The sequence below is a fragment of the Fusarium solani genome (assembly GCF_023522795.1).
Source record: "Fusarium solani strain SB1 chromosome Unknown bctg00000002, whole genome shotgun sequence".
Taxonomy (NCBI): domain Eukaryota; kingdom Fungi; phylum Ascomycota; class Sordariomycetes; order Hypocreales; family Nectriaceae; genus Fusarium; species Fusarium solani.
Genome location: NW_027072155.1, coordinates 4,445,476 through 4,468,890, shown reverse-complemented (window position 1 = coordinate 4,468,890; position 23,415 = coordinate 4,445,476). Strand labels below are relative to the sequence as shown.

The following is a 23,415-nucleotide window of genomic DNA, read 5'->3' as shown; positions in this document are numbered from 1 at the left end:
CCCTCTTATATAAGGCTTATAAAGGTCTTAGGGTCCTAATAAGTATATTTTCTAATATATTACTTTAATATAGACTAGGTATTCTTTATAGGGCTTAAATTAGGCTATAGGGTAATTAAAGAAATAATTTAGACTATATTTCTCTTTCTAAGCCTATATAAGGTTATAAGTATTAGGCCTATAGCCGCTATTATTATCTTCTTTAAGGATAAAGGTATAGCTCTTATTAATTTACTTCTTAATTACCCCCTTAAGAATCTTTTTATAATATACTTCTTATATTATTTTATTATTATAATTAATAAATACCTTATATTAAATAAGGTTACTTTTAAAGTTATAGCTAATAGCTATTTAGTAATATAGTTATTTAAGGTCTTTCTTATTAAGCTCTTATTACTCTTAGAGATTAAAAGGTTTATTCTTTATATTAGGCTTCTTAGCTATAAGGTCTTAGCCTTTATTATTATAGCTAAAATATATTTTATCTAAGAAGAATATATTATATTAATCCTCGGGCTTTAGCCTAAGTCTAAGGGTATTAATAATATAATTATATTAGCAATTAATTTTATCTTTAGACTTAAAGTTAACTTTCTTAATAAGCTGCTTATAGAGGTCGCGGGTTATAATTAACTTTTAGATTATAAAGGTAAAAGTATTAATATTAATATTAGCTTTTATAGCGAGATTAAGCTATAATAGCCTCTTAGCTTTAAAGCCTTTATTTTTATAAAGTGCCTTTATAGTATTAAGGTTACTTTTAGATAGCTTTTTAAGCTACCCGCGGTCTCCTTAGTATCTAATTTATTATATCTTTTTTAGCTTATAGGTATAGCTAAAATATAATATATAGAGCATAGGGGGGCTTAAAAAAGAGAAAAGTTTAATCTTTTAAAAAAATCCTTTTAATATATAAATAATTAAAAGCCCCTTATAATCTAGCCTTTTTTAGCGTATTATAATAAGGTTAATAAGATATCGCGAGTATATTATAAGGAGGAAGTTAGTATATATTAGTATGCGGGGCTATTTTAGTATGCTATTTTTTTCTTAGACTGGGTGACCGCTTAGGACTAAGAGCCGTAAGGCAGTAGAGGATATCCCGCATAAAATCAATTGGATGCTTTCCTCGCTTACTTGAGACTCGGCCACAGGCAACCACGGAGTGTCGGCGAGAGCAAGCCCCGATTTCGCCGGCTAAAATACGTGCAGCGATTCCCTGGCCGCAGGGACGACTGCTGCGGACTGCCCAGTGTGAGGCACTGTAAGCTTGCTGGATGCTGGTCCACCAGTTCGGTTTTCCGAACACTGCAGGAGAGACGTTCCCTGCGGCTGACAATCTCAGCACAGACAATGGAATGGCGACTAACAATCTTCAAACAGCTATCGACGATGATGCTGTCTTTGTACGGCTGAATTGCACGACACGATGGACAACGGCGCCTCAGACCCTCGTGCGGGCAAACGGCCCTGGTACCAGCCCATCGACCCTTTGCAACGAGGACCAGTCCCGGAAGTTCCACACCATCGCACACAATGTCCGGAATACAGGACCAGCCTGTTCGGCCGCCTGACTTTCGGCTGGATGACCCCCATCATGGCGGCCGGATATCGAAGACCCCTGGAGAAGACAGACCTCTGGCTCGTCAACCCCGAAAGAAGCACCAAGATTCTCAAGATGCGTTTCGACGGCGCCTTCCGAGAGCGCGTAAGGCAGAAGAGCAAACACCCTCTGGCGGCTGCCCTGCACGACACCTTCAAGCGCGAGTTCTGGATTGGCGGCAGCTGGCTTTTTGTGGCGTGTATCTGTCAAACCCTGATTCCTTTTGTCCTGCGCTTCCTCCTCGCCTTTGTGGAAGAGGCGTACAATGGATCTGGCCAGTCGGTGGGAGTTGGGCTGGGGCTGGTCTTTGGCATCGTGGGGATGCAGATCATCCAAAGCGTCGGCACAAATCAGTTCATCTACGCTGGCTTCATGGTTGGTGCTCAGGCAAGAGCTGTACTTGTCGCCACTCTCTTCGATAAAAGCTTGAAACTATCGGAAAGGGCACGTGTTGGGGGACCCAGACTTTTGGCTGCCTCATGCTCAGAGACAGACACCACTACGAAACAGAGGAAGAAAAAAAAGAAAATGAAGACGTCAAGCGAGGAAGATTCGGAAGGCTACTCCGCCGGGCGCATCACAACATTGATGTCGGCAGACGCCGGACGCGTTGACATGGCAGCGGGCATGTTTCACTTTCTTTGGTCCGCCCCGCTCCAGATTCTCCTGTCATTCGCACTTCTCCTGGTCAACATCACATATTCCGCAGTTGCTGGCTTCGGTCTGCTCTTCTTCGGAATCGCCGGGCTTACTTTCGGCCTCAAGTCCCTCCTTGCGCGCCGGAAAACCATCAACCCTGTCACTGACGCCCGAATCTCGCTCACGCACGAAGTGCTCGGATCGGTGCGCTTCATCAAGTATAACGCTTGTGAAGAACCGTTTCTGAACAAACTTGCGAGTCTGCGCGGCGAGGAAGTCATAGGGGTTACCAAGCTGAACGCCATGCGCAATGCCCTCAATTCCGTGTCCATCGCGCTCCCCATCTTCGGAGCGATGCTATCCTTCATCGTATACTCCAAAACAGGTCACGGACTGGCGGTAGCACCCGTGTTCTCATCCTTAGCTCTCTTCACGGCGCTGAGAGTTCCGTTCAACATGCTCCCCCTCGTCATCGGGCAGCTGGCAGATGCATGGACCGCCGTGGGACGACTGCAGGACTTTTTCATGGCCGAGGAGTACAAGGAGGAGATCAGATGGGACGAGACAGCAGATGAGGCGATCAGCCTTGAGGATGCAAGCTTTGTGTGGGAAAAGTCGCCCAACGCGTATGCAGATCCGGAGAAGCAGACCAGGCCTTTCTCGCTCGACAACATCAACCTCTCCATCAAGCGGGGCGAGCTTCTCGCCGTTGTGGGCTCCGTCGGCTCCGGCAAATCGTCGCTGCTCTCTGCTCTCGCCGGTGAGATGCGCAAGATAGACGGCCATCTCACTCTCGGCGCATCTTCGAGAGCATATTGCCCCCAGCGAGCGTGGATCCAGCACGCCACATTGAAGGCAAACGTCATCTTTGGGCAGCCGTTGGATCCCATGATGTACGAACAGGCCATCCAGGCTTGCAGTCTCGGGATCGACATCGACGCCCTCCCAGCGGGCGAACAGACGGAGATTGGGGAGCGTGGTGTCAACTTGAGCGGCGGACAACAACAGCGCGTCAACCTCGCGCGGGCGATCTACTCGGACAGCGACATCATTCTCATGGACGACCCGTTGTCTGCGGTCGATGCGCATGTCGGGAAGCACATCTTCAAGCATGCGATATGCGGTATGCTCAGGCACAAGACGAGGATTCTCTCGACACACCAACTGCACGTTCTCAGCCGTTGCGACAGGGTTCTGTGGCTTGAGGATGGACGGATCAAGCTTCTCGGGACCTACGCCGATCTATTGGCCACGGAGCCCGAGTTCCGAGACTTGGTGGCACGGGCCCAGCAGGACGAGAACTCGGATGAAACTCAAGCGCCGAAAGAACTACCAGTTCGCGATTCAATCAAGCCTTCAGCTCTGAGTCCCGGGTCACTCGTACAAGATGAGGAAAGGGCCGTGGGTAGCTTGTCCTGGACCATGATCAAGACATACCTGCGATCATCCGGAAGCCTCATCTATGGCATCGCTCCTATCTTGTTCCTCATTTTGGCCCAGAGCTCAAATGCCCTGACGAGTATCTGGGTCGCGTTCTGGTCTTCGAACCGCTTAAACCTCGCCGAGAACACGTACATCGCACTTTACGTCGTCATCGGGTTCCTCCAGGCCATATTGCTCTTTTCCTTTGGCGCATCGGTCTCTGTTCTCTCCGGACGAGCCACCCGGAAGATGGTCGATCACGCCACCGCCCGTGTGGTTCAGGCCCCTTTATCCTTCCACGATACGCAACCGCGAGGCCGTATTCTCAATCGCTTGTCGCGAGATGTTGAGGTGATGGACAACCAGCTCCCGGACTCAGTCCGCACGTTCATGTACTCCATTGCTATCGTCACCAGCATCGTGGTCATGCTCGGCATCTTTGTCCACTGGTTCCTGGTCGCGGTGCCAGTGCTGATTGGCATCTTTCTTTATGCTATGGCATACTACCGGGCGTCGGCAATACAGCTCAAGCGCTATGAAGCCACGCTCCGGGGCGTCATGTTTGCCCGCTTCAGCGAGTCCATCACGGGCATCCCGACGATTCGGGCATATGGAGTACAGGACCAGGCAAGAAAGACGGTGCACGATGCCATCGACGACATGGACTCGGCTTACCTGTTAACCTTAAGCAACCAGCGGTGGGTGACCTGTCGTCTCGACTGTGTTGCCATACTGGCGGTGATGACGGTTGGGCTCATCGTCGTGCTGCTCCGGTTCACAGTGCACCCAAGCGAATCAGGCTTGGTGCTCTCGTACTCCTTGGCCATCACCCAGGTGATGCAGCTCGTCGCACGCCAGATGTCCGAGGTCGAGAATGCCATGATCTCGACAGAGCGGCTTCATGAATATGGGACCGAACTGCCTCAGGAGTCATCACCACAGGCACCAGGCATCTTGCCTGTCCCAGAGACCTGGCCAACAAAGGGCAAGATAAACATGATCAACGTGCAGCTGCGTCACCGGCCAGGACTACCACTCGTACTGCACGGCCTGAATATGAGTATTCACGGGGGCGAGAAAATCGCGATTGTTGGGAGGACTGGTGCAGGCAAGTCATCAATATCGACTGCACTCTTCCGGCTGGTCGAGCTCTCAGCTGGGTCCATCTCCATCGACGGCATAAACATCGCCCAAGTGCCGCTTCATGACCTCCGGTCCCGCATCTCCATCGTCCAGCAAGACCCCAACCTCTTCCGTGGCACCGTCCGGTCGAACCTCGACCCCTTCAACCAATACGGAGACCCCGAGCTTTGGGACGTGCTGCGCCGGGTCGGCCTCGGTGACAAAGACGCCGACAATCTCGCTGCCGGGCGCGTCACTCTCGACAGCCCTGTCGAGGAGCACGGTACCAACTTCTCACAGGGCCAGCGGCAGCTGATGAGCATAGCACGAGCGCTCCTCCGCAACAACCGCATCATCCTGTGCGATGAGGCCACCTCGTCAGTCGATCTCGAGACAGACGCTCGGATCCAACGAGCCATCATGGAGGTCTTCGCTGGGCGGACCGTGCTAACCATTGCTCATCGGCTCAAGACCATTGTTGGGTATGACAGGGTGTGCGTCCTTGAGCAGGGACAGATTGTAGAGTTTGACTCGCCGTTGACGCTCTGGGAGCAAGAGGACAGCGCCTTCCGCGGCCTATGTGACAGGGGTGGTGTGGAGAGTGGGGATTTTCTTCGCTGATAGACTTGGACAGGTTGGCGAGAGGGGAGGGGAGGAGGCATAGTCAGTATGGTAGTTAAGCGAGGTGAGGCTCCACCACCGTAACTGCGCCCGCTCTTCCTTTCTTCCTTTCTTCCTCTTCTTTCTCATGAGTTAATACAGGGTACGTACTGGGATAATCGTCTAGATATGCTGGTAATGCACAGCTACATTTGTATCTTCCGCCTGGCTACCTAATCTTCGTCAACACCGTTTATAAGAGGCACGGGTACCACGCACAATACTGCTGTGAATTGTTCGCCCAGGAGCTGTTTCGCTGGACTCTGCGGCACGAGGTTCTGGAACTAGCAAGGAGATGAGCTCAGATGTCTTGCAGGCTTGCTTAGGTACCTATTATTCCAGGCGGAATGACAGTGGATCATGACTGCCCCTACCCATCGCACACGCTGACAGGCACGGATAATTCTAGCTGTTTTCACAAATAGGTACTGAAAGCTGAACCAAACATTATATTGTCGATACGAACCGCGTTTCAATGAACATTATAAGTCGCGGCTCGAATATAAGACCCGGCCTGTTCAGAAGCTGAGCGGGATAGGGCGGTACTTCCAAGCAGCCGCAACGGCCGCCACAACCACAGCCGTAGGCGGGAGTACGCGGACCAGCATGCAATTGAAGGCATGCCACCACCGCTTGTTCCTGTCGGCGAGGAACGAGTCAAGATTGTTGACATGCGGAAAAGGCTCCATAGGAACCGGCTTATCAAGGAATGTGCAAAGCCTCTCCCATCCCTCCCCAACCCGGTATTCCAACAGCCTCTCTTTTGGCACGAGCTCCTTCATCAACTCATAGTGTTCCAGAAACCCTATTCTCTCTCCCCTCGGCGCCTGAATCGGCCTGATCTTGTGCCCCAGCTTGTGAAACCGCCACCAGGGTCCCCAGATGGGATCGAACGGCGCGAGCCAGTTGAACGTCATCGCGAACCAGATGAAGCTTGCGTCGACGGATTGCTTCATCGAGAACAGCCACTTGTCCACGTCTCTCGTCGTGAGAATCACCTTCGCATTGGGATATGCCTCGAGCAGTTCCTCGGCCCACATAGTCGCAGGGAAGTTGACTGAGGCGTTGAACTCGCCGAGCACTTTTTCAAATTCGGGCCGTCCAAAGGGCTTCCCGCCGAAGTATTTCCCCACGAGCGCTTCCTCCCAGTACGGGAATCTCTGGGGATCCGCCTCCAGAACGCCCCCGTGGAAGACCTTGTAGCCCAGCTTACTCATGGCATGGCGCATGGCTGCTCGCGGGCCGATTGTTAGAAATCGAAGTTTTGCCAAGGGATGGCGGGGAGAGCTTACAGATGCTTCCTGTCCGGGGCATTCCGAGGACGAGAACCTCCATCTCCAGCGCGTCCTCCTTGGGTGGGAGCGCATCGATGCGCCTTTGCTTGGTCGACGACATGATTGGGCGCTTCGGACGAAAACAGTGCTGCTATCTTGAGTGGCGACTGGGGAGGTGTGGCAATTCCGATATGGCTGATCGAGGGACGTCTGTTGGACGACAGAAGGAGACAGTGACGATGGTGAAGAAGTGTGTAAGTCCCCGCCAACCAACGTCATACAGCCCCGCATATAGCGATCGGATTCAAGAAGCAATTAAGAATTGCCATGAAGGAGTTCCGTAAGCATGATGCAGGGTCCGATACTCGGGGACAGCCCGGTTGCCCGATTCGGAAAGCAGTTTGTGGGGGATCGGATTTCCGATGTGCAGCTGAGAACGACCTCCACAATCATAGGCTCGCTCCTCGCATTTGCTGCGACGACCTCGCAAGTATGTGTAACCTCACCTAACAAAATCCTCGACGGAGGAGCGGGAGAACTAACTACCGAGATGCGAAGTTGCGGCAAGGGACGAGTTATGTACGATATGATATCGAGTGTTTGATGGCTTTGCGGGAAAAACATGCAATCGACATCTGTGTAATTTCATGCTGATCACCATTTTTAATTCATGCGATGTGAAGTCAAAGGCTTATTATGGGATGCGTAAGGCTTATTCGCATTTCTATCATAGAAGCCTCGAAAGGCTCATCAGCAGCAGAGTTACAGCTTCTGCATGGTGACAACATCCGTGGACTGGACATAGTCATCGAATTCCTGGATCTCCTCCTCAAGTTCGGACAGGCTGATCTTCTCATCCTCGATCACGAGGCTGATCTGCAGCTTCTTGATGTCGAAGCCAACGGGCATCAACTTGGAAGAGCCCCATACCAGACCGTCCTTCTCGATGCCGCGCACGGCGAACTCGAGAGCAGCCATGTCGGTCTCATCATCTGCGACGCGGTAATCAGTGGGAGAAAGGTCAACCTGGAGAATGTATGTCGGGTTACAACGTACCCCAGGGTTTGACGTCCAATATGACCACCGACTTGGCGGCAGGCTTGGGTTTGGACTCCTTCTTCTTGCGGTACTCAGCTAGGCGCTCCTCGCGGACGCGGGCGGCCTCGGCATCCTCCTCCTCGTCATCATCGCTGCCGAACAGGTCGACATCGTCGTCGTCCTCCGCGGCAGCCGCAGCCTTGGCAGGATTCAAAGTGGCGACGCTGACGTCGGGACCGTAGACCGTGTACGACTTACCCGCGTCACCAGGAAGGGTGGCGAAGTCGGCATCGTAGCTAGCGATGTGCTTGTACCAGCGCGCTGCGTGAGGATACTTGGCGGCCTCAGGGGAGGCGCTCAAGGCCTTGAAGACGGCGACATCGGCCTGAGAGGGCGAATAGCTGTCGATGTGGCGAGTAAGTTGGTATGGCTTCGACTGAGGGATTGTTTTCAGAGAGCAATGACGTCAAGCCTAGTAACTGAAGCAGAGTGAAGATAATAATCTCCAAAAAAAAATTGGGGGCGTCATCTGCAGGTCTCAAGGCTGACAAGAAATGTCCACCAATTGGGTAACATGCTGAGCGTGTGTGTCTGAAGTCCGAGGAGAAGCACGGAGTGCACGCTCAATCCTGGGAGACGGAAATGTGCCGATAGGGGCACCTCGAAGAGACCAAGCTGTAACAAACTCACCTGGTGATGTAAGAGCGAGTGCTCAACCAGTTGTTGAGAACTGCATTCGAGTAAGGCTGGATGACGGGACTCGCAAGCCAACCACACACAGTTGGAGTACATACCAGTGAGACCGGCATCCGATAGCAGATCGGTGAACCCCATTTTGACGAGATGGCTGCCAGATTGTGAGCGAGATGGAGAACAAGAAAGTTGCGTATCAGAGAACTTTGGCGAGTCAGAAGAAAAAAATGAAACCTGGATCAGTCTAACATAGAAGTACCTCGCCGCCTCCAGGTCGAGACGGGATCGGATAAGCTGACAAGCTGCAGTGATAAGAGGGAACTCAGGTTGCACTACAGGGCGCTAAGAGATTAGGCAGAGTGTCTACCTTACAATGTTACAGTTCGCGTGGAGATTGGTCTCGGAAATCCGAACCTTATTCGGACATCCGAGTCCCGACAGGGATCAGTGGAACTATTCGTCTTGACGAAAGCGGCAGGACTATGGCCGTGCGCGGTCCATGGAAGAGCAAGTTCTCTTCACACCAGCTAGAACAATCTATGCTCTAGTCTTCACAAACAGACTTTCCGTTCTTTTAATTTCCACTGCAGGGAGAAACACAATCGTACCGGGGTTCCTCTCCCACACTATTCCGGACAAGCTTCGGTTCTTCTCAGCCTTTGTCTGTCAATCCCAGAAACCCTGAGCAGCAAGAATCGCCGAACTCCTGGAGCACTGGGCCGTTGTTTGACTCCCTCACTGCGGAACTGACCCTTGATCAGAACGCAGAACGACATCTGCTCTTGGCGCTCATCAATGCATACATCAAGAAGAGAGAGGCGGGAATACTGCTAGAGTATCGGCTAGACGATATACAAAAGACACTCCAGTGGTGGCGAACTGTTGGGTGTGAAGTTTGCTTTGTCGTCACCGGAAGGCTATGCACTGACCATGACTTGAGCACATGCTCTTGGCCAGTCATTGGGCATAAGGCAAGGCTGATCTTGCAGTGGCTTTAAGATCTCTCGATCCCGCAATTACTGCAAGGACAAGGAACATGCAGCCTATGTACGCATACATTCCATGTTTGCGGGCAAATTGGCATTGAACTGCAAAAAGAGAGGGTGGGCCTACCAGCGAGGGCACTACCCAGACTGGGGGCTAATGATCACTGTGAACAGAAGCCAGTGGTCAAAAGAGTTATAGCTGCTCTATGTGCATATGACGACCAGTCTCTCGGAAAGCTTGTTACCAAGATTGCATCTGAGAACGATGGGGTAGCCTTAAAGGCCGAACACCAAGCTCGGGCTTGGTTTGAGCAACAGGTCCCTTTCAATGATAGCTGGATCCCAAAACTCCTTTTCATATTTGAGATCCTGACTCTCGCCTGAGCCGAGGCCAACTGACTTGTCAACTGCCATGTCAAGGCAATCTATCACGACCATCGCTCCTCCCGGTCCCAGGACCGAGCAACACAGATGCCGGTCCTACCCTGGACCGAGTATAGACAACGTCGGTCCCAGGATGCACTCAAAGTATATAGAACACATTCATTAGCACTTTCTCATGTACTAGCTACCTCAGCTATCAATATAACTTGGTTATACTTAATACCTTTGAGCATATTACTAGACGTGACTTATACTACCCTTTAAGGCTACGTAATATTCTCCTCTGCTAATATAAACTAGCACGACTGGTTTATCCCTTGGGAATCCCATGATTATCATACCTAAAGCTAAGGGCTATAGCGGAGAGGGGGCTTAAATTAAGATAAGGGTTTTAATAGAGTAGTGAGTTTATTAAATAATATAGGCTTTTAGCCTAGGTAGCTTATAAAGTAACTAAGTATAATATTAATTATAGCTAGCTCTTAGTCTTAGGCTTAGGCTTTAGCTTAGAAATAGCCTAAGGGGTAAGCTCTTATTAAGATTATAATTAAAAAAGGCATAGGCTTTAATAGAAAATTAGCTTAGATTTAGGTAAAATTATTTAAGTTAATAAAAGAGGAATATTATATAGGGTTTAATTTTACCCTTAAGAGGAGAAATTCTTATTAGGCTTAAGGTAAAGAAAAAAAATTAATAATAAGGTTAATTTTATTATAATAAAGATATAAAAGAGAGTCTAATAAGATTTATATTAATTAAAGATTATTTTAAAATAAAGAGAAATATTAAGTAAAAGTTTAAGCTAAAAGGCTTATTAAGTTAGAAAATTAATAGAATTTAATAAGGAATTTAAGTAAATTAAGTAAAAGATTATAAATAAATTTTAGCGAGAGTTTATTATTAATAGGCTTTTATAAGCCTTTTATAATAATCATAGGATTCCTAAGGGATAAACCGGTTATATTAGTTTATATTAGCAGAGGAGAATATTACATAGCCTTAAAGGGTAGTATAAGTCACGTCTGGTAATGTGCTTAAAGGTATTGAGTATAACTAAGTTGTATTGATAGCTGAGGTAGCTGGTATATAAGAAAGTGTATGTAAGTGCGTACTATATACTGGTTCGTGCCATGCCTGATCACGACGCTCGAGGTGGTGATTATGGTGATTGTGTCGGTGATCGTTGGTGACCCGGGAGCGATCACCGTGATCGTGGAGTTGTTCCCCGTGATCGTGCTTTGATTGGTGGGGAGTGGGTGCCCCTCGTGCGCACGTGACGTGTGCTTTGTCAGGTCGTGACACCTTTAGCGGTATTTATAATTATATTCTTAGGCTTAAGCTTGCTAAGTAATAAGAGAGGGAGCTATAGTAATAGATAAAATAGAGATTTAGAGATAGTTATTTTTTATAAATTTATTTAAGGAGGTTAAAGAGAAAAAAAAAAAGAAAAAAAAATCTCTTTAAGATTTTAAAGATAGATTTAAGGTTAAGAAATAATAGGGATATTATAATATTAATAGGGGTATTATAATAATAGTAGGGCTATTTAAAGGCTCTAATTAGCTTATAATAGAAATTAATAAGAAAAGTATAGAGTTAATATTATATACCCCCTATTAGGTAACCTTCTAGAGCATATTATAAGCTAGCCTTAATTATAAAATAATAAAGTTATATATTTTTATAAACCTAAGAAAAAGGGCTATTTAATAGTATAGGTTAGGTCTTATATATCGCAAAGCTTATTTTTCTAGAATTATTTAAAGCTATTTTTCTAAAGTAAGGAAAATTTTCTCTAAGACCTTTAGACCTAGGCTAACCCTGACCCTATATGGACCACTGATAAGTGATAGGATGGTGGTCATCGACGATCGGCCCCCGTAGGGCCTACCGGGGTCGCATTTCCGGAGGCTCATGGGGTACTGCCTACATCAAACAATGCTTCTCGCAGACATGTCGACGCAGCCTGCAGCCTGAGTCGCAAGTGAAAGGTGCAGCCTGGAGGCCGCGTCATCAATGGAGTGGGTTCCTCAATTAGGCCAAGCAAGCCCCACATTGCGGTTCTAAATGTGGCTGTGCGGACTAGTCCGCTTACGTACATTGTTACCAGACAATTGGTGCTCTGTTGTCCCGGTGATTTTCCCTTAACTAGTATGTTCTCGACACCGATCATCCGTCTCTCTCACAAACCTACCAGACCCCATGGGAGAAATTGAGAGACTGCAGGAGCTACTGCGGGAGGAGCAACGACGACGTGAAGCTGCTGAAGGTCGCGCGCTCGAGGAACAACACCAACGAGAGGAAGAATAACGCCGACGCGAAGAAGAATAACGCCGACGCGAAGAAGAACAGCGCCGACGCGAAGAAGAACAACGCCGACGCGAAGAAGCCGAGAAACTCGTAGACGCATCGCGACTATTGACGCTCTAATTATATCTCGAAATATGCTATTCGCTTAGCCTTGATATCGAAATATAGACCGACCGTTCCTTGATGATATAAGGAGATATGATGAACCTAACTGGCCGAATTTATCCTCGATGAATTATCCCGTGGGCTATATTTGCAAGGCAATAAGAATATATCTGGGATAAGCTTTCCTTTAGTCCCTCTTTTTCTTCCTAAGCTATCTTCTCGTCTTGGCATTAATTAGACTATATGAGATCCCTGCTTCACCTGGTTAGCAGCGAGATTAGACTCCGAAATAATGAGCGAGACGTTATGGAGAATGCGGTCTAGAAGTTAGTAGACGCGATATATAAGGATTCGTCGTTGAGATATTATTTTGGTCTCGATGGTATAGTGACCTTTAAAAGCTATATAAACCTCGGTATTATTAATGACTTACTGTCTGAATCGATGGAGCAAGTATTAATTAGTTCTAGGCTATCTAACCGATTGATTCGGCGTTAATAAAGGGCACGGGGGAAGGGCAACTAAGTAGATTAGTTCTATATATACTGGGCCTCTAATGAATAACATATCCCTGCCGTTGCGATCGAGTATAAGGCGCTATATAAGTTGAGACGCGATGAGATTATTATGGGGTTAGTCTCTGAAATCTAGCTGGATCGTGATGTGATTAATTAGGATGGTGAGGGATATGAATTTATAGCGAAGTAACTTGCCACTGCCGTCGTGACCTAGCTCTTCTCCTATATAATAGGAAAAAGCATATAGTTTAGATATGTATGCACTGGAGAGGTATATATTTTCTTTTATATTCCCGATGACCCTTCCTATGTTTATTACTTCGTCTGCGTGCTAAGCCTAGATGTCTAAGAGGAAGACGAGATGAGGCTTTATTGTACTGCTATTGCGCAAGCCTTTACCTTTATGCTTTAGGCTATCTGATTGCTGCTACCCTGTTAAGCCTAGCATGACGCTGCTGAGTATCTTGATATATGGGCAGTTAAGTATGAGAATATATTGCGAAGTATACCGGAAATAGATCGGAAGCTGAGACGCGAGATAACTTATAAGGCGCAATGGTGGAAAGGGTTTATATGCTCTCCAATCCGGACACGCTCTTAATGCTTGCCGCCCCAGGACGTGGCATAGTAGCTAACCGACGATAGCGACGATGATGACGATGATGACGACGAGAGCCCAAGCCTAACGCCAAACCTAGGCGTTAGTCGTGGGGGTGCCTTGACTATCATAGGCGCCAGGTCGAGCGAGCTATAGGAACAGGATAGAAGCGTAGCCTCTTAAGAGGGCACTAATGTGCGACTAAATATTTAAGATTGACTGTATTGCATGCATGAGTGTCTCTGTGGGCTTGCGTTTGGTGAGCCTATGGACTAGAACTGCCTTAACTTAGCGGATTATAGCGATGCATATATTAACCGGCGTGAATTTCTTTAATTGGCATGGGATTAGCTAGTAGTTGATCGCGGAAAGGATGCCGATTGCGTGCCGCTTTACTTATCTCGTTTATATAGGTTACTCTTTAAATTCTGCCTCTCGTCGTATAGCTATATACTTATGGCGAAAGGGGTAGAGGCAATGGACGCTAAGTATTTACTCAATAAGAGCAAGATATATAGTTATCTCGGGGAACTTTAGGGGAAGTTTGTTTTGGTTTGCCTCGGTGTTATTAACCTTATTAAGCCTTACTACCTTAATAGTGGCATATATAAAGACTTTATGTTCCTTAGTTATGGCGGGCGACTAGTATTAAAAGGATTAAGAGAAGTGAATATAAATGCCATTAAGAAGATCCTTAATGCACTGGGTTAATTATATTAGTATGGAGTCCTTCACTGTGATGCTGAGCTATATAATGTGCTCTATAATAAAAATACTAATAGATATATGATCGTGGATTTGATATTAGTGAAACTCTATATTTAATAACCTCTTAGACCTATGGATATTAATAAGCGAAATAGGAAGAGGAAGTGGACGCTAGGAAAGTATAAGAAGGATGCTTTTATTATTAAGGCGTAGTCCTTGCGGGTGAGTCTTATATAATAGGCCTAGGGTTTAATGACTATATTTTAGGCTAGTAAATCTATAGGTATGCTATGATATTAGATATACTATGATAGAAGATACTATAATGCTAAATATACTGGGATATTAAATATGCTAGGATACTAAATATATTATGATATTAAATATACTAGTACTAAATATATTATACTAGGGACTATGCTATATTATTATATATTATTCTAACTTCTATGCTATAATATTATATCTTATCCTAGAAACTAGTCTAAGATATAATGCGCTATCTTATTAACTATCTAGAAATTACTTAGCCTAATATTAAAGGTATATAATTACCCTTAGAGCTATTATATAAGGTTTAATCTAATAATTCTCTTTTATAATTATAATACTTAAATTAGAGGCACTTAGTGCCTAATTATTATAACTTAATAAAATACTTATTACGTGACTAGGGAAGACCTTATTATTACTTACTAATTAAAATATAATTATTATTAAATTATAAATAATTATAGTAATTACTTTATAATTACTTATAATTACTTATATAATTACTTTAATTAATATCCTAGGGATAATAATTAAAAAAGGCCTCTCTAGTATATATAAATATACTTATTATACTCTTTTAAATAATAATTACCTTAGCTATTAATATAACTTAGTTATACTTAAAACCTTTAAGTATATTACTAGATATAACTTATACCTTATTTAAGATAATACTAATATCCCCTTTACTAATATAAACTAGTATAACCAGTTTATTTCCCTTTAGGATCTATATAATTATGATACTAACTAGGGATTAATTAAGAGCTTATAAGTATCTTTAAAAAGATTTATATAGTATTTTAAGTAGAAATAATTAATAAAGCACTATGCCATACCCCTCTTATACCTATGTTATAACTAAGGCCATATGGGTTAAGTAACCTTATGAAGCCTTAATGCACTTAAGGAGATAATTGCTATAATAGCGATTATAGCCTAATCTTTTGCCCCGTGGCGCAGCGGCTAAGGTGCCCGCAGCTGTGACTATGCCATCACACATCTTCCCTTAACGTGACTGCCTGTGTAACTATTATGCATGCCACTTCTCCAACAATAAGCCCTACTTAATGCTATAACCATACCGTTTTATAATAAAAGATATAATTAGATATTTTACATCAGTTATATAAGTAGACTATTTATGCTTTATTATAATTAAATATCTCATAGTATGTGATAAAATCCCTATAGAGAGATCTCACTACTAATAGATAGTATAAGGCTATCCGCAGGAGTAATAGCTCTAGCGGATAATATTGCATATGCCTCTACCCAGATTATCACACGAGTGTAACACAAGAGTCAGAGTAGTGTTGCAGATCTGTTGCAGGGCCGGCAGGTCTCGTATCATAGCCTCGTCTCGTCGAATATAATGAGGACGAGGAAGGACGAAGACGAGGGGACAGAGTTAAATTAATCACTAATCTATTCTCCGTCTTGAGATTATCATTCATCTTGGCTTACTGCCCTCGTATCCGACAGTAGGTTCTACTGTGTGCCTCTTTGTTGTAGTCGACAACAGGCGGGTTGGCACCCTCTTCGTCGCATTTGCTGGCGGAACATTGCCTACACGGCGAGTAACGAGGCGGAGACTCAGCATGCGCTGCATGGCCGGAAGCAAAGGGGAAGCGGTAGGACAAAAAAGAAAGAAAAAAAAGAGAAATAAATAAATAACTACAACAACAACTTGACTTTAAACTAAAAGGAACAGATGGAAAGAAGAAGAGAATAACAATAACAAAGACTTTTACTCACTTTGGAGGTGGTCCTCCATACCCCCCCCCCCGGGGGGAAATTCTCGCAATGCTGTCTCATTTCCTCCCCGAGTTGATTCTTTGACCTAAGTTGATTATTTGGTGTTCTTCCGGGGGTTGGCGCAATTTCGGCTCCGGAGTCCGCGCAGCCCGCGATAGGCGTGGATGCCGCGACAAGCGTGGGTGCAGGGACTGCCTCTGACACAAGTATTGTCTCCTTCTTTGATCAAACTTGTTTTTCGGGGTCTTGCGGCCGTAGTACAGGCCGCTCATCATCCGAAACCCCGGGTTTCTGGGACCCTGGTGTCGCTTAATGCATTATTGTTCCGAATCCTTCACGTGCCGATGCGCCATAGATGGGAGGTCAGCCACAACACCAACACAGGGTTTACACATTCGCCAGCATCTCAACAAGCCCGATACTGCAGGAAAATCATGAGATACGTTTCTCAGCAATAGCCTTTGTCACATATTTCTCTCGTTCGCCATGTTGCACTCTGTCCGCAGACCTCTACAATCGACAGCCCTGCGGCGACACCCCTGTCAAACCAGCCATCCTCGATATACCCTCCTCTCGACTCGTTATTATACCCAAAGCTCCCACCGTCGAGACGCAGACATCATTGTTGTTGGCGCTGGAATAGCCGGAGTTTCAGCAAGCATCGCCGCAGCTGAAAAAGGGGCTTCCGTTGTACTGGTAGACAGTGCCCATGGAGGAGGCGCAACAGCGCAGTCGGGGGGCGTTGTCTACGCAGGTGGTGGGACGGACCAGCAAAAGGCTGCTGGATACGGACACGATACCCCGGAGAATATGTTTTGCTACCTGAAAGAAGAGACGAAGGGCGCCGTCGACGACGAAACTCTAAGGGCATTCTGTGAAGGGAGCGTGTCGCGGCTAAAATGGCTCGAGTCCCATGGAGCAAAGTTTGACGCTTCCCTCTGCCCCTACAAGACAAGCTACCCAACCGATCAGTACTATCTTTACTTCTCGGGCAACGAAAAGTCACACCCTTTCAACCAAGTCGCCAAGCCAGCCCCTCGCGGCCATAGAACGGCTCACCCGGGCTTCTCTGGCGGCGCCTTGTGGCGGCCACTATTCGACAGCGCCATAAAATTGGGCGTTCGTTTTCTACCAGCCAGCAAAGTTGGCCGATTACTGCTAGACACCCAAGGCGCACCAAGGGGAATTGAGTTCAGGCATCTTGACCCATCATCCAAGCTGTTTCGACGACACAAGACTTTGACCTCTTGGGAAAAGAAGTTTCAACTCGCACTTCCCGAAGCCGCGGACATCTTCTTGAACCGAGCAGACCGCATATGGTCCAAGGAAGCTCGTCCATCGAGTCTGGAGGCTCCTGCGGTGATACTCTCGGCTGGCGGGTTTACCTTCAATCCAGAGATGCGGCAGCACTATGCCCCTGACTTTTCAAAGGTTGCGCCTTTGGGAACTAGGGGTGATGATGGTTCGGGCATACGGCTCGGCCAGTCTGCTGGGGGATCCGTCGATAAGATGGACAACATGTCCGCCTGGCGTTTCTTGTACCCCCCCAACCGCGCTCCTGGAAGGGGTGGTAGTCTCGCAGAGCGGACGTCGATTCAGCGCTGAAGACGTGTACGGCGCTACGCTCAGTGACAGGATGATACGGCAGCATAGAAGCAAAGCTTTCCTTGTTCTCGACTCTACACAATGGGCCAAAGCCAAGGATCAGCTCGGAAAGCAGACCCAGTCTGAACTGTTCCTCCAAAGACTTCATTCTCTAGTGTGGGAACATATGAAAGCTCCGTCAATTGACAGCCTCGCCAACAAAATTAGCGTCAATGCTGTCACGCTTCAGGAAACCATCGATGCCTACAACGAGGCAATTCATAATGGCAAAGAAGATCCCATGAAGAAGGAAGCCGATTATTGTACCCCCATCTTGAAACCGCCCTTTTATTGCTTGGATATTTCCCCGAAGCTCAAAGGAGTCCAGACTGTTCACGGCCTTACACTGGGAGGGTTGCGAGTAGACGGGAAATCTGGACTGGTCCTCCGAAAGGATGGCACATGTATCAACGGACTGTATGCCGCGGGGAGAAATGCTGTTGGTGTATGTTCAAATGGATATGTCAGCGGGCTATCGATTGCTGATGGCGTGTTTTCTGGCAAGAGAGCAGCTATCCATGCTGTTGAACGGCTGCAAAAATAGGTAGCTGGGGCTGCAAATCCGTCAGTCAATCGCCGCGTTATCTGATTTTCACTACTTAATATTTATAAATTAAGTCTAATAGGCTCATCAATCCAAGATTTGGGTCGCTATAAGACATATACTCATGGCTATCATGTCTGAACCGCGACGGGTTCATCTGTCCTGCCTTCATGCTGCTATATTATAGAGTATAAGCGTAGACGCTACAGGGCTTAGAAGTGATTATTTTTGGTCGAGCTCGTAAGCTAACAATTCAGTTGCATATCCGTTTAATCACTTAGCCCTTTACCACATTTACGCTCGTCTGCAAAATCATAAGGTCTCAGCACCACGGATACTTGGACCAAATCCAAACCAGCGTGGCGTCAGGCCAAGCTTAGTTAGGCCTAGAATGCCCTCAGCGCCCTTCCGGCATTTCGGCGTCTGCAGGCTGCGAAATCCCGAGAGTCCTTCTCAGAACCGCACGAGGCGCTACTGCGATGCCACAGCACCAGAGCTTGAAGTGGTTGGTTTCGTAGGCGTCCCGAAAGGTTGGCGGGAAACGGGTTCCGCAGACACCGTCCACCGGTGATCAGCCATTATTCCCGAGCTTATTGATACCCTTTGTCAACAAAGACTGCAGCTGTATCAGTTCTAGTAGAGCATTCAATTATACGATTCCTTGAACTTGAGTAGCCTCTCTTTTGGATTTTCTATACTCCTGAAAATATCACTATTTTTTGAACATGGCGACAAAACCGGAGAGCCGCTCACCGCAAAGACTTTGGAGCTTGCAGAGATGGAAGCCAAGTATGCTGTGGGTGGACTGAACCCTGTGCCTGGCATCATCGTCAGTGGAAAGGGATCAACTCTCATTGTGAGTGACAAGCAGCAACTCGTCTTCCCCAAGGTTAACGTACTGATCACTTGCCTCTCGGTGCTAGGACGTGGATGGCAAGGAAATCATCGACTTCATCTGCATGTTTAGCGCTGCAAACCTCGGACACTGCTACCCTAAGCTTGTCAAAGCCATTGTCGACTCGGTAAAAACAAGTGAGACATCAGGCCTTGCGTCTATCAATACGAGCTAAGGCTGCTAGTTACCCTGGCGAATATATCGACCCATCCTGCGCAATGGCCTGTAGTTGCAAAGGAACTGTGCCTACGAACCGGTTATGACAAGGTCACGGCTATGTGCACAGGAGCTGAGGCTGCTGATACCGCTTGTAAAATCGCCAGAAAATAGGGAATCACGTACAAAGGTATCAAGCCAGAGGAAGTCCTGGTTCTTGGAACCTTGGAGAATTACCATGGTCTTACCTCGGGCATTTGGCCTATCATGGATCCTCACGGCCAACATGGTACACCCTCTCGTATCTTTTTCTATCGTTTAGTTCTGACAGCGTTCAGAGTATGGCGTTTTCAGCAAGAATTTAACCAATATCAACCCTAGCACTGGGAAGCCGCTTCGTTATCTACATGCTGAGGATTTCGAGGCTGTATTGAGCGAGCACCACCACCGCGTAGCAGCAATTATCATGGAATGCCTACACGGCATGGCCCCGTAAGTACCACTTATCGAACCATTGACCTTTCTGTTAATATCATCACCTAGTACCATGGACAGAGAACTCGAGTTCGCCATCAGGGTTCGAAAGCTTTGCAAAAAGTACAACGTGCTATTTATCTCGGACGATGTGCGACAAGGTGTCGGCAAGACTGGCAGATTTCTCAGCTCCGAGTGGATGGGTCCCGAAAACAAACCTGACATTGTCACACTGGGTAAATCCATCAGCGGGGCGCCTATCCAGCATCCTTTGTGCTGGGCACCGAGGAAGTGATGAGCCTCGTCCAACCATACCAGTCCGCCAGCACATTTGCAATGGCTCCCCAAGCTAATGCCGCTGTCCTGGCTACCCTCAGAATCATGGATGAAGAGCACCTTGTTGAGCGTGCCTTGTATGTCCAGGTCAAGTGGAGAGAGATAACTTCGAATTAGGAATACCCCTTTGTCAAAGCTATCACATCTTTGGGTGGGGATATGCACATGCTTATTGATGAAAGCTATGAAGGCGTCACGGCTCGCCGCATCTCCCGGCTAGCTTATCAGAAAGGTGTCTTAACAACCGCCTTTCCCGGTCGATTGCGACTTGGAGTCGCTCTGAATATCATGGATAAAGAGATGAAGAAAGGAATGAGAATCATCAAAGAGACTTTAGATGAGATACAGTCTTATGGGGAGATTCCTGGATCTACCTAGGAGTTTCTATACAGAGTAGGCACTTCTACTTGAAATAGGTATTCCTTGGTGTCTTCGACTTTTTGTTGTCAAAGGTAGATCGCTCGTACACAACAGAAGCACCATAGTAAACAAAATAGACCATTAAGCCATGCCCTTTTCCACATCCTCAATGCATGGAATAAAAGATTGCCAGTAAGAATGGCCCCTGAAGCGTCATGTTGGTCTGTAGGATGATCCTTGCCTGGTACAGTAGGGGGCCCTTGTATTGGTGGGTCACATGTGGGGGGGGGGGGGGCGCTAGGCTCGCCGTGAGATCTCAAACGCAACTTCGGGTTTTCGGGTCCCGAGAAAGCGAAGCCTCTCCCCTCTAACTGCAGTGGCGAGTGTTGTGGCTGTCATTGAATCACGTAGAAGGCTCAGTGGCTACCGATAATACAATCAGGTCGGCCTTTATACCTGTTGATCGCACACACCGTGAATGTTGCAGTGTATATTACTGTTAGTGTTGATGGAGTCTCTGAACATCTTCTATGTGCCATGCCCAGACAGCATTCACTGCGGAAGCATTCATCTGCCTGACTAACATCCATAGCGCTGAGTAGATAAAGCTCTGACCACTGAGCAAATTTTTTTATCCGCTCCAAGGGAGTTAAAAACTCCCCTCGCCCTTGCCAGGCCCTCCGTTCCTGCTTCATCCTCTCCACCCTCCAGCGCTGCATCACATTCCGCGTCCCTACTACTCCTTTTCATTACTGGATGCCCCATTAATGCTCTTTGATATATATTCGAAGGTCACAGTCCCACCTGTCGCGTATTAATCGATCTTGAAAGGGGCCGACAATTGGCGGTAATCATCGATACCTGTTACAGACCGATTTACACAGCTAATTGACCTGCAAAGATCCGTCGATATGGGCGCTCCAGACTTCCAAGACCACGCTGATAAGCGTGATCCGACTGACCTTCACCCGCATCCTCTCGCCAAACATCCCACTGACGGCGGAGGTGACGAGATCCTCCAAAGCTTGGGCTATGTGCCTGAGCTACAGCGCAATCGTTCGACTCTACAGGTCGCCTTCATGGCCTTCGTCCTCGCCTCGATCCCCTATGGACTTTCCACGACTCTCAGCAACCCTATTACAACTGGGGGACCTGTCAATATTATCTGGGGTTGGCTAGCTGTGTCGGCCATGATTGTTTGCGTTGCTATCTCTCTTGGTGAGATTACAAGCGTCTATCCTATCGCTGGAGGTAACTTGCCCCTTTGTTTCAAGCTTGCTATTTCGCGTGGATATACTCCTGGCACTTCGACCTAGAAAGATATTGACCTATCCTCCTCCAGGCGTGTACTATCAGACATTCATGTTGGCACCTACCCGCTGGCGCCGTGAAGCGGCCTGGATCTGTGGCTGGCTTTACGTAGTCGGTAATATCAGCATCACGCTATCAGTTACATTTGGTACTACACTCTTCCTCGTTTCGTGCGTCAATGTTTTTGAAACTGCACCTGGTGTCGGGGTTCTTGCTGGGGAACCTTATCAGGTTTTTCTCATATTTATCGGAATCACCCTGCTCAGTAATGCGATCTCTGCATTCGGAAACAAGTGGCTCCCGTGGCTTGATGTAAGTCACGTCCTCCCCTATCAATTGCTGCGGCTAATCCACCAGACCGCTGCGATCTTCTGGACATTTGCTGGTGTTACCGCCATAATTATTACTATCCTAGTCATCGCTAAGGACGGCCGACGCGACGCCAAATGGGTCTTCACCCATTTCGAGAACAACTCCGGCTGGACTGATGGATGGGCATTCTGTGTAGGGCTTATCCATGCAGCATACGCTACCTCATCGACTGGCATGATCATCTCGTGAGCCCCTCCCCTCCTCGTTACTGCCTCGCAACCCAGTATGCTGACGCTATGTAGGATGTGCGAGGAAGTTCGACAGCCTGATGTCCAGGTACCCAAGGCAATGGTCCTCACAGTCTTTATCAATACGTTTGCAGGCCTTCTCTTTCTTATACCTATCACTTTTATCCTACCGGACTTAAAGTATCTCGCCGACTTGGCTTCAGCTCAGCCTATACCACCCACTATCAAAAGTGCCGTTGGATCTTCGGGCGCCGCATTTGCCCTCCTAGTACCGATCATTGTTTTAGGCATTATATGTGGCATCGGATGCATTACTGCTTCTTCTCGCTGCATCTGGGCATTCGCACGGGATGGGGCCATGCCGGGTTCCCAGTGGTGGGTGAGAATTAACAAGCGGCTCGGCGTTCCCTTGAATGCCATGATGCTCAGTATGGTTATTCAAATACTTCTTGGCCTGATATACTTTGGTTCATCCGCCGCGTTCAATGCATTCGCAAACGTTGGCGTCCTCACCCTCAATGCTTCCTACGCAACACCGGTCGCAATCAGCCTCTTGACCAAGAGAAAACAGGTCAAGCTGGCGAAATTCTCGGCTGGAAAGTTCGGATACGTTGCCAACATCGTTGCGGTCGGTATGTTATCTTTCTTAGGCTTTTACCTCCCTCCTTTCCAATCAGTCCCGTCGCATTCTCCTTGGTATTATACTGATAAACCTCCAGCTTGGTCTATACTCGCAATCCCGTTGTTCTGCATGCCCCTACGCCTACCAGTCACAGTTATCAGCATAAACTACGCTTCTGTTGTTTTTGCCGCCGCTTGTCTCGTCTCTGGTCTGTGGTACTGGGCTTGGGGATACGAGAACTACACGGGCCCCCCTACGGATGCGTAGGGTTTTTTGAACACTATTACATACTAGAGTTAGATGGAGGACGTGTACTTTAAACTGGGTTAATCCGGGCTCCTTATCATAAGTAAGTGTAATAATTTCTAGCAAAGAAAGACTCCCGTTGTAGCTCCTATTTGATTTAGCTGTTTTGAGGG

General features: G+C 47.3%; 5 protein-coding genes across 5 annotated transcripts; 2 read left to right on the top strand and 3 right to left on the bottom strand.

Moving 5' to 3' along the window:
• Positions 1-1,432: 1,432 nt before the first annotated feature.
• On the top strand, positions 1,433-5,410 carry MRS44_005365 (uncharacterized protein; the record flags this gene model as incomplete). The annotated part of the gene is made up of 1 exon (XM_046268574.2): positions 1,433-5,410. The coding sequence occupies one exon, from the start codon at positions 1,433-1,435 to the stop codon at positions 5,408-5,410; it is 3,978 nt and encodes a 1,325-aa protein (XP_046123837.2).
• Positions 5,411-5,967: 557 nt separating this feature from the next.
• On the bottom strand, positions 5,968-6,844 carry MRS44_005364 (uncharacterized protein; the record flags this gene model as incomplete). Its single annotated transcript, XM_046271879.2, has 2 exons — positions 5,968-6,680; positions 6,742-6,844. 2 exons carry the CDS (start codon positions 6,842-6,844, stop codon positions 5,968-5,970), a joined length of 816 nt encoding a protein of 271 aa, XP_046123838.1.
• A 641-nt stretch (positions 6,845-7,485) lies between these two features.
• Positions 7,486-8,595, bottom strand: MRS44_005363 (uncharacterized protein; the record flags this gene model as incomplete). The annotated part of the gene is made up of 4 exons (XM_065622571.1): positions 7,486-7,749; positions 7,805-8,162; positions 8,452-8,491; positions 8,556-8,595. 4 exons carry the CDS (start codon positions 8,593-8,595, stop codon positions 7,486-7,488), a joined length of 702 nt encoding a protein of 233 aa, XP_065478643.1.
• Positions 8,596-11,755: 3,160 nt separating this feature from the next.
• Positions 11,756-12,234, bottom strand: MRS44_005362 (uncharacterized protein; the record flags this gene model as incomplete). The annotated part of the gene is made up of 2 exons (XM_065622570.1): positions 11,756-11,790; positions 12,015-12,234. 2 exons carry the CDS (start codon positions 12,232-12,234, stop codon positions 11,756-11,758), a joined length of 255 nt encoding a protein of 84 aa, XP_065478642.1.
• A 4,346-nt stretch (positions 12,235-16,580) lies between these two features.
• Positions 16,581-23,263, top strand: MRS44_005361 (uncharacterized protein; the record flags this gene model as incomplete). Its single annotated transcript, XM_065622569.1, has 14 exons — positions 16,581-17,683; positions 17,730-18,183; positions 18,684-18,787; positions 18,958-19,138; positions 19,206-19,304; positions 19,508-19,622; positions 19,672-19,825; positions 19,877-20,043; positions 20,157-20,220; positions 21,405-21,754; positions 21,846-22,126; positions 22,172-22,371; positions 22,429-23,006; positions 23,151-23,263. 14 exons carry the CDS (start codon positions 16,581-16,583, stop codon positions 23,261-23,263), a joined length of 3,963 nt encoding a protein of 1,320 aa, XP_065478641.1.
• Between the last annotated feature and the right edge of the window lie 152 nt (positions 23,264-23,415).